The sequence below is a fragment of the Dendropsophus ebraccatus genome, chromosome 6, assembly GCF_027789765.1.
Source record: "Dendropsophus ebraccatus isolate aDenEbr1 chromosome 6, aDenEbr1.pat, whole genome shotgun sequence".
Lineage (NCBI taxonomy): Eukaryota > Metazoa > Chordata > Amphibia > Anura > Hylidae > Dendropsophus > Dendropsophus ebraccatus.
This window is the reverse complement of record NC_091459.1, coordinates 55,236,313-55,247,090: the sequence shown is the minus strand read 5'-3', so window position 1 is coordinate 55,247,090 and position 10,778 is coordinate 55,236,313. Positions and strand designations below refer to the sequence as shown.

The window sequence follows — 10,778 nt, the reverse complement described above, 5'->3', positions numbered from 1 at the left end:
GTGGTGTTACAGGTAGAGAATACAGTGTGCTGTGTAGTGTTACAGGTAGAGAATACAGCGTGCTGTGTGGTGTTACAGGTAGAGAATACAGCGTGCTGTGTGGTGTTACAGGTAGAGAATACAGCGTGCTGTGTGGTGTTACAGGTAGAGAATACAGTGTGCTGTGTGGTGTTACAGGTAGAGAATACAGTGTGCTGTGTGATGTTACAGGTAGAGAATACAGTGTGCTCTGTGGTGTTACAGGTAGAGAATACAGCTTGCTGTGCGGTATTACAGGTATAGAATACAGCAGGCTGTGTGGTGTTACAGGTAGGCTGCAGGACACTTCCGGCACAGGCAGTCTCTCTGTACCCCGCTGCCTGTGCCCGGAGGATGACGGGAGTGTGCGCTGCCGGGAGACATCAGCTGCTGGGGCCGGCGGACAGGTGGGGCCGCCTGAGGCAAACTTGAGTGAAAGACCCCAGAATGGGTCCTGGTTGTAATGGATTCTGTGTTTCCTGGTCAGTGAAAACGGATGAAGAATACTGACGTGTGAATGTAGGCTTCTACTGGAGTGTCCGTGCCAACATTGCGGCCCACATTACAACCAGTCCTGTTTTTTATATTGCAGATCTTAAAAAATAGAATATGTGAATCGCACCATAGGAATTAATGGGTTACAAAGTCGATCCACTGAGTTACCCCTCTATCCATATTTGCAGATCCACAAAAACTAATGTCTCCCTGACCCTGAGGGCCCAGAAGCTGCTGTGTGAATGAGGCCTGAGCATTCTAGTAGCACTTGTGCCATCGCTCCCACTGCACTCACTGGTCTCCTTCTACTTCTCCCCAGTTCTCCCAGTCCGGAGAAGGAGTGGTGTAACCTGAGCCCCGGATTGTTTACCAGCGCTAGTCACAGCCAGCAGTGGCCCCGCCCCCGGCTGCGGCTCCGCCCCTGACACAACAGGTCTGTACAGAGTCCTGTGAGTCACCGGCCGCCAGCAAGGTGCGGCTCTCGCTCTTCTAAGCGGCGCTGCCCGTCCCGAGCGCTCAGTTGTGACGAGGACGACTACACGGAGCAACAAACCCGGCACTGCTACATCTCAGCCCCGACACCGGCAACATGTTCAAGTGCGGCATCGCCTACCCCAGGTGCAAGTGGATCCTGCCCCTTCTCCTGCTCTGCGCCATCATCTTCGATATCATCGCGCTGGCCGGCAGGGGCTGGGTGGAGACCGAGTCCGGCCGGGAGTATGCTTCTCTATGGGAGACGTGCAAGACCAACGCCAACACCTGCTCGTCCCTCATGGACTATGGTGAGTGCGGTGTGAGGGGACACCTGGCCTTACCGAGTGCTCACGTGACTGTGGGTGTATGGGGGGGGGGACACCTGGCCTTACCGAGTGCTCACGTGACTGTGGGTGTATGGGGGGGGACACCTGGCCTTCCATGACTGTGCGGTGTATGGAGGGACACCTGGCCTTCCATGACTGTGGGTGTATGGGGGGGACACCCGGCCTTCCATGACTGTGGGTGTATGGGGGGGACACCCGGCCTTCCATGACTGTGGGTGTATGGGGGGGACACCTGGCCTTCCATGACTGTGCGGTGTATGGAGGGACACCCGGCCTTCCATGACTGTGCGGTGTATGGGGGGGACACCTGGCCTTCCATGACTGTGGGTGTATGGGGGGGACACCCGGCCTTCCATGACTGTGCGTGTATGGGGGGGACACCCGGCCTTCCATGACTGTGGGTGTATGGGGGGGGGGGACACCCGGCCTTCCATGACTGTGCGGTGTATGGGGGGGGGGACACCTGGCCTTCCATGACTGTGTGGTGTATGGGGGGGGGGGACACCTGGCCTTCCATGACTGTGTGGTGTATGGGGGGGGGGGACACCTGGCCTTCCATGACTGTGTGGTGTATGGGGGGGGGGGGGGGGACACCTGGCCTTCCATGACTGTGTGGTGTATGGGGGGGGGGGACACCTGGCCTTCCATGACTGTGTGGTGTATGGGGGGGGGGGGACACCTGGCCTTCCATGACTGTGTGGTGTATGGGGGGGGGGGACACCTGGCCTTCCATGACTGTGCGGTGTATGGAGGGACACCCGGCCTTCCATGACTGTGCGGTGTATGGAGGGACACCCGGCCTTCCATGACTGTGCGGTGTATGGGGGGGACACCCGGCCTTCAATGACTGCGGGTGTATGGAGGACACCTGGCCTTCAATGACTGCCGGTGTATGGGGGGGACACCCGGCCTTCCATGACTGTGCGGTGTATGGGGGGGACACCCGGCCTTCCATGACTGTGCGGTGTATGGGGGGGACACCTGGCCTTCAATGACTGCTGGTGTATGGGGGGGGACACCCGGCCTTCCATGACTGTACACACAGCCTGTCAGTGGTCGCTTATAGTTCTCCAGAGCTGGCTAGTAACTATTAACTTGTTGTGCTCCCAGGGAGGTAATAGAGGTGTAGCAGAGCTGAGTTTGCCCTGTAGCTCTGGTCTCTCTCAGTAGGCCTGCAGAAGACGTGCTGGCTCAGGTTTACATTCTTTAGGGTGGGACTTTCTGAGAGCAAAGATCAATTGTCTCTGGTGTTACCATGTTAGCAGACTATAAATAAGGACTAGCGAGACAAAGGTGGAGATACTATACTATATACAGGGGCACCTTCTGTGTAGCTGCCTAATACTGTCTACAGGGGCACCTTGGGTGTAGCCGCCTAATACTGTCTACAGGGGCACCTTGGGTGTAGCCCCCTAATACTGTCTACAGGGGCACCTTGGGTGTAGCCCCCTAATACTGTCTACAGGGGCACCTTGGGTGTAGCCCCCTAATACTGTCTACAGGGGCACCTTGGGTGTAGCCCCCTAATACTGTCTACAGGGGCACCTTGGGTGTAGCCCCCTAATACTGTCTACAGGGGCACCTTGGGTGTAGCCCCCTAATACTGTCTACAGGGGCACCTTGGGTGTAGCCCCCTAATACTGTCTACAGGGGCACCTTGGGTGTAGCCCCCTAATACTGTCTACAGGGGCACCTTGGGTGTAGCCCCCTAATATTATACACAGGGGCACCTTCATTAGGAGGGTGGTATGAGTCATAGTGGGTGCTGTACGTGCCTCTGTATACATTAGGTACTGTATATATAAGACGACCATCTCATGCTGCATTATATCATATAGTCACAGGAGACGCTGCTGCTGCTAAGGTTGTCCTTTAAATATACATGATCGGCTGAGTGTGCGTGTGTATGGGGGTTTAGGGGGCAGGTAGCCTTAGGGTATCTATGTCCACACAATGCAAGTGGTGCTTAATATATATATATATATATATATATATATAAATATTGCATAGGGCAATGGTGTCTGTAGAATATGCTATCACTTTATATGAAGTGGGGTCTGACCTCTGGGACCTGCACCAATTGTGAGAATGAGGGGGCTACATCAGTGATTTTTTTTTTTCCTGGCTGTTCAGGTAACTGTATTTAAAAGGTGTCGAGGTGCACTACTATGCCCAGCCAGATGGCAGGGGGCATCTCTGGACTTCTAGAATCTTAGCACTGATGTAGCCTTTTATTTTCAAAACTTGTGGGGATCCCAGAGGTTGCACCCCTTTATATATAAAAGGTGATGACATATCCTAGCTGTCAGGTTATGAGGAGTATATCCCTTCAATTGTGTGACGACCTTCTATAACACTCTTCCCACATGTTCAGACTGTCACTCATCACTGCAGGCAGGAGGTGGATTGTGTTCTTGGCGATTTGGACCCCCAGAAATCATGTTACTATTAGAGCTGCTCAGTAATGCAGCTTTTGGGGCTCTGTGTCTGTGTGTGTGTATATATTTGTGTGTATGTATGTATGTGTGTGTGTGTGTATATATATATATATATATATATATATATTATACACACATGACCTGTGACGGCTGCCATACAGGAATGTCCCACACCCCATGGAACTCTATTCTTTTATCATGGCAGCAGTACAGTCTGCTGTGTTTCCTATACTGTTGTATATACCCCAACAGACACCATTGGTGCCTCTAGTGTGAATAGGGCTCTAGTAATGTGTCTAATAAAGGCTACATCAGCTCCTTTGGCTTATTTCATCTGGAAAGATCCTGACACATACCCTGAATCTAACCATAGGTCCCCATAATGGAAGGCCAAAGTTGTGCCCTTCTGACCAAATGTATTTTGGTGTTGCCATAGATCACCTGGACTCCCATTGAAAACAGACCTATATTTATTGTATGGGTACACTGACATACGCATGACACTATTATAGGATGAAGCGTGCTTCCTGTGACTGATGGCAGAGCCTTTATTCCTTGGGTGAGTGTCTGAATTCCATCAGATCCCTTGTGCGCCTGTAACAACACACGGCCGCGTCACCTGTCACATCACTTACTAGAGGACGGGAGACTGAGACTCATCTGCTCGGTTGTTAGGATATTTATAAACCATGTTTGTAGTGTTATGTTTATGGTTTGTTTTTACTGGATGAAATAGAGCAGAACTCACTATAGGGAAGGCTCCATTTACACAGAAAGATAAAGATTTGAAGCCAAAGCCAGAAACAGACCATAAACAGAGTAAAATGTCATAAAGGAAAGACTGAGATTTCTCCTCTTTTCAAATTCATTCCTTTTTTTGGCTTCAAATCTTTGGCAGATAATCTTTCTGTGTAAATGGACCCAAAAAAAGGTATACTAAATCTGCAGTGTATGTGGACATACCCTATGAGAAAAATAGGGGAAAAAGTTCAGTCTACAAATACACCACATAATAGTTATATCTGAAACCTGGGGGAACACGTACTGTACACATATAGGTATACTTAAAGGGTGTTTTTTTTTTTGGTTTGTTTGTTTTTTAATTTTAGGCTAACACCAAAAATAGGCAGCTGAGCTATTTTACTGCGGACACAGCTGCAAAAATACATCCCCCGGTGTGCACAGTGACTAGTGGGGGTCTGCAGGAGAGAAGGGGCAGGTTTAGCTTGTAATGTGTTATTTCTGCATATTCAGCGTCTTGTGGGACCCCTTACCATACATGCTATGTTTGTACTGGAGACTGACGCTGAATGCCATTAGTTTACAGCACACTGGCTTATTCCAGCTTTTTATGCTGTTAAACATCTAATTTTATTCATCCTCCAGATTTTCATATGTTTGAGTTTTCTTAGAGGGGTCGTCCATCCTATTGACTTGTGGTCAGGGAGTTCATGCTGGTCCACCACTCCCTCCGGCCCGCTCCAGGTCACAGCCTTGTTACATTTCTGACATTCCAGATAGATGAAGCTTTCTTGTGTCCTTGGTGAAATCTTCTCTCTCGGAGCAATGTGGCTAGGTCTGTTGTTGGGAGCATAAAGGTGAATAGCAGTGCGGTTAGAGACCCCCGGATGTCCCTCACAGTGCTCTGTGCTGTATTGTGCTACTGGTTATACAATGATGGTTAAAGATTTTCTCCATCTAAAGCCCCTATTACACAGGGCATAATTGCTTTATGTAATAGGACCTTTAGACGTTTGCATATCCACTAGAGATTGTTCAAATTACATGAAAAGAGACAGGTACATGTACGATCACCTCTACAGTCATTCTGCAAGGGGGTTCCACAGCAGTTCTCCATATGGGACTCTGCCCCTGTTAAAAGGAGTACTTCAGTGGGGAAAAAAATTTCTAATCAACTGGTGCCAGAAAGTTAGACAAATTTGTGAATGATTCTACTTAAAAATCACTTACTTCTCTCTGCTCGGTGCCTAACACACGTGGTGGGATGCTGTGTGTAGTATGGTGGACTTTCACATTAACCCTGATGTAGCCCCTCACTTAGGTGACAGTAGGACTGGCTGCTGATCAGGTCTCTGATTTTAAAATCAATCAAGGTGACTGTCTGCATGGCGTCTGTCCGTGTTGGCAGGGCTGTATTAACAGCTGTTGCTGCCCTAGGCACTAAACCTGAAGACGCCCCATCTTCACGCACCTATTGGCGATACCAGACCTGGCCAATACCACCATAGCCCCCACCCCCCTGGAAAAGACACCAGATTTACTGGCAAGTCTGAATGGGAGGAGGGAAACTAAAAAAATAAAAACAAAAAAATTAGTTTTTTCTGTCCCCCTGGTGCTGCCCCCCTGCAAGGTGCTGCCCTAGGCACCGGACCACGGGTGCCTAGTGGTAAATACGGCCCTGCGTGTCGGTATGTTCCTATCCAGGACACGCTTGTCACTATATACTTACCAGATAAGGGGAGCTTACATTGATCTTATGTTTAGACAATAGATATATATTTAGAGGCTAAATAAAATTGGGGAATAATCTGTTTTTTCCTATATTGTGCTTTTGTGTATATTGTACAGTAAATTCTATTAATGTACACAGCTTGTGTATGGCCGCGCTGTGTTCCCGTAGTTTGCACTGTATATAATATCTGTGTCAGCACAATAACCAGATGATTCACATAGCCGCTTAGGATCATGTTTAACCACCCACACACGCACTGCTCCAGCCCCACCATACACGCTGGGTGCGGACCTAGTTTGCTGGAGGGCTAGGTGCAGTGTGAAAGTTTCATCTATGTCTTGTAGAAACCTGTGTACCAAGTCTATAAACCCATACGTTAGGTAGTTCTTTTCTAATACATTGCTCTAATAAAGTTATATTAATTTGTAATATAACTTTATTTTATAATAATGTATAGTTTTTAATGTATATTCTCCCCTGTATCTGCAACCTGTGTGTCGTCCAACAACTCTTTTCCAGTCTACTATTATCTCTAACATTGAAAGAGCTAAAAATGTCCATGTGACTGATTTATCTTCTCACACATAACAGTATCCAGCAGCACTGGGGATGCAAGTCCTTGTGGCGTCTCCCAAGTCGTCACTTCATCCATAAAAATAGAAACATGGACGACATCCATATGGCAAATGGTGAAAAACAAAGTCCAATTATTGCATCATCCAAAAAAAAGGTCTACTTTTTTCCGGATGATACAATAAATTGGATTGATCTTCTCCATTTTTGAATAGCACTCATGATCATCAGCATCATCATCTGAATAGCAGCTACATGATAGGAAATTACTAATGAATATATATATATTTCGAAAAACAAACAGTCCCTATAGTCTTGGTAATCCTCTGTAAGTTAAACAGGTTAATGGGGTTATCCAAGGCATCATAAAATAAAAAATAAGGGATTTACAACTTCCCATTACATATAGGGATGTAAGCGCCAAAAATTCACGCTATGGAGCCCTCTCACACTCCACATTATGCTTGCTGAAATGTCCATCTGCTTTCTGTTCCATCAGTTTGGCGTGTACTGCTATATACTACAATTCCCAGCAGGCCAAACTCACTTGCTGTAGTGATACAGGAGAAAGCCAAAGTCTTGTTGTTCGATCTAATATTCTGTGTATCCTTCTATTCCAGCCTGGGGCAGAGCGACTGCTGCACTGATGATCATCGGCATCATCATTCTCATCTTCTGCTTCATCCTCTCCTTTGTTGGACTGTGTGTACCACGCATCAACCTGCTTAGAGTTATTGGGGCTCTTCTCTTTTTGGCTGGTAAGGATGAACACTTTTAGCCTATACATACATGGAATTGAATTTTATGATTTGTGGAATGAAAAAAAAAACGTCTGTGGAAAGGGCATAATGTTTAATCTTTGGATAACCCCTTTTAGGAGCTCTGTGGGTGGTCCTAGTCAGCGATTGACTGTGTTCCTGGTTGTGTACAGGCATAGCTTTCGATCAATTTTTAGGACCACCCACTGGACGTATGTGCATGTGCGCCCATTGGCAATATGGCATGCTTACCCATGCTGCAAAGTGTTTTGTTTGTTTTTCTTAAATTTATGCACCATTTCAGTTCTGCTTTATGGCCTTGAAACTGTCTCTGACTCTCTGCAATCTACAGCTGTTTGTTGTAGTCCGGAATTCACTGCCATTTGTGTGTCTCTGAGACTTGTATCAGACAGTGTGAGAGATACATAATGACTACCAGTCTGTACACTGCACTGCAGAGAATCAAGTCTTGTGGGCATGCAGCAGGATTAGCCCCTGTAAGCAGTTCTTCTTTTACATGGCACAGTATACAAAGAAGGATTTGGAGCCAGATTAACATCTCTGTAATCTTTTCCAGTTGCCCTGCAGATTTGTGCCCTGGTCATCTACCCGGTGAGATACACGTCTGATGTTGCATTGAGTGCGGAGAGCTACCTGTACAGCTGGACCTATGGCTTTGGCTGGGGCAGCACCATCATCATGTTCGGCTGTGGAGTCTTCTTCTGCTGTCTTCCCAATTTTGAGGATGAACTACTGGGAAATGTCAAGACCAAATACTTTTATACATCGTCCTAAATTAAAGACTGCATCTTTTTTTTTTTTATTTCTTAACCTTTATAAAGAGACTGTCATGTTTGAGCTATCCCCATCTATTGGATTTTTAAATTCCATTTGTACATGTAACCAGACAAAAAATGCAACTGGTGCAACTAGATATATTTTTTCTACAATTAATATTTGTACTTAATTGGAATATTTTATTGTCCCTGCTGATACTTGGCTTACATCAGCACTGCTGCTTGTGTCAGCATCTTTTGCCAATTGAATATCTGTTATGACCTTCTCTGGGTGCTATAGTAAGGGCATATAGAGATCACCACTTTATTACTCCAAGGGGTTGAATGTAGCATTTGTTTCAGATCACAGATACATCAGAATTTCTTTAAAGTGTCCAATCATGAAGAAAAACTTCTGTCCTGTTGCATGAGATGAGCTACATTGCTAGTCTGTGGAGCTCTTCTCCAGCGGAAAGATGGAAAAGCAAGCCGGGTAGTAAAGCTTATATTCATCCAGAAGTGACAAGTCCTTACTAGAGATGAGTGCAACTGGAGCATGGTCGGGTCTGATCGCTCGCCATTTGATTGCCAGTGGCTGGAGAAGTTGGATGCAGCCCTAGGGAGTATTAGTGGATACAGCTGAAGGCTGTATCCATGTTTTCCTGGACTCCCTAGGGCTGCATCCAACTCCTTCAGTTACCGGTAATCAAATGCTGAATGATCGATCTTGAGCATGCTGGACCCTTATCAGCCTGTTCACCTAGAATACACCAGTACTACAATTTTATTGTGTAATGTCACTTTAAATACTCTTTTATTACTGAAGATAAAAAAAAACTGTACTGAAAAGTGTTTTTTTTTTTTGTTTGTTTGTATTTGTACTGTTTGCTTTTAAGGGTAGAAGGGATTAAGGTTCATGAAGCATTAACCTAGCCTTCCTGTAGTGTGAATATATGAAGTAGGTAATAGGCATATTAGGAAGCTGTCTGTCAAACTAAACTATGCATTTGTTTCCTCACATTGTTTCCAAAAGGTTTATTGTAGTATTCTGTTCATGCTTCGTTCCTGTGAGACATTGGGGCAGATTTATTATCACAGCAGTTACACGGTTACATTCAGATAGCTTAGGGCCTTATTTACACGCTATGTGCGGTCTGTATATAACGACGGTGTGCAAAAGTGTTCGGAGTTCGTTGCATCAGATGTCATTTGGATGCCGGGAGCTCAGAATTGGTTTAAATATCAGTGGTACTGTACTGACACAGGTCAGTAGCACATCTGGGAACGGACCGTATTCAAAGAGTGGGCTCATGTTTATCACAGTGGTACATGATGATTTTGGCCCATTGGGCTACACATGCCAGATGTTTTTGTCCCTTGTGCCGTCTCTTCATTGGCTCACTTTAGATCATTATGTCACATCACAGTCATAGCATCTATCATGGCGCATAAATCTCAGTAAATTTGCCAATAGGCTTATACTGCCGTTTTTTTGTAGCCAGATTTCTGGTACTTTTTACATTGTAAATCCTCCCTCTGTCTAATTTTTTTCGCTTTGTTCTTTCCGTAGACCATATTGAAGCACAGTTTATAAACTAGCCACTAGATCGAGGGATGGTGCTTCAAAATTAAAAATATGCCTTAAAATTTTAAGTAAATTGTAATCTTAAAATTTGGCCATCCCGAATCTTAAAAAAAAAAATTGATATTTCAAATGTTATGGGTCCTGAGTGAACAGACCGCAATCAATTGGGAGAACAAGTTGAGAGGAGTCCACACTCAGGGCATTCCTCTCAGCTGTGTCACATGGGAGATGACCACATAATGGAAGTCTATGGGCAACGTCTTGTCACATGGGCACAGAGTAGGGAGAGGATCACGCCGCAGTGTGACCCTCTCCCCGCTCATTCTAATGATCAGTCAGGGTCTGAGCTGTATAATACAGCTGTTTGGCTTCAGTCTACTTACCCACTGCACACAAAGTCCTATTGGCATTAGGCTTGCACAAAGAGTTACTTTATTATTCCTTTCAGCGTCCCCATTATATCCCTTTACAGTACATAGTATTATACAGCATACAAAAGTTTTCAAAGTATGAAAAGTCCCACATTGTTTGTATGTGACACTGTGTTTCCATAATCTATTTTTCTGGCTTGCCTTTTTAATAAAGTAAAAATACAAAACTGATCAGCTTCTTATTGTGCTAATTTAGTTATTGGGTTTTCATCATAAGAAAAAAAATTGAAAGTGCACTAAGCCATTAAAAATAACAAACCATCAGTAACTTGCCTCCCCCATCCTGTGCTAATAGAGAGGAGCCAAACTCAAGTATGCTCTGGTACATCCCGGCGTTCAGCGTTTGATTACCGGTGGCAGAGGAAGTTGGATGTAGCCCTAGCGAGTCCTGCAAAACATGGATACAGCCT

General features: G+C 45.8%; 1 protein-coding gene across 1 annotated transcript; it reads left to right on the top strand.

Annotated features, from left to right (window-relative positions):
- The first annotated feature begins 946 nt into the window (after positions 1-946).
- On the top strand, positions 947-10,539 carry PERP (p53 apoptosis effector related to PMP22). Its single transcript, XM_069975012.1, has 3 exons — positions 947-1,295; positions 7,439-7,576; positions 8,154-10,539. The coding sequence occupies exons 1-3, from the start codon at positions 1,103-1,105 to the stop codon at positions 8,369-8,371; spliced, it is 549 nt and encodes a 182-aa protein (XP_069831113.1). The 5' UTR covers positions 947-1,102; the 3' UTR covers positions 8,372-10,539.
- The last annotated feature ends 239 nt before the right edge of the window (positions 10,540-10,778 follow it).

Excerpts from the sequence above, each read along its gene's own strand:
- PERP (XM_069975012.1), top strand. The coding sequence starts at position 1,103 with ATGTTCAAGTGCGGCATCGCCTACCCCAGGTGCAAGTGGATCCTGCCC. Across the intron at positions 1,296-7,438 it reads CTCGTCCCTCATGGACTATG|CCTGGGGCAGAGCGACTGCT; the intron begins GTGAGTGCGGTG and ends CTTCTATTCCAG. Across the intron at positions 7,577-8,153 it reads GGCTCTTCTCTTTTTGGCTG|TTGCCCTGCAGATTTGTGCC; the intron begins GTAAGGATGAAC and ends AATCTTTTCCAG.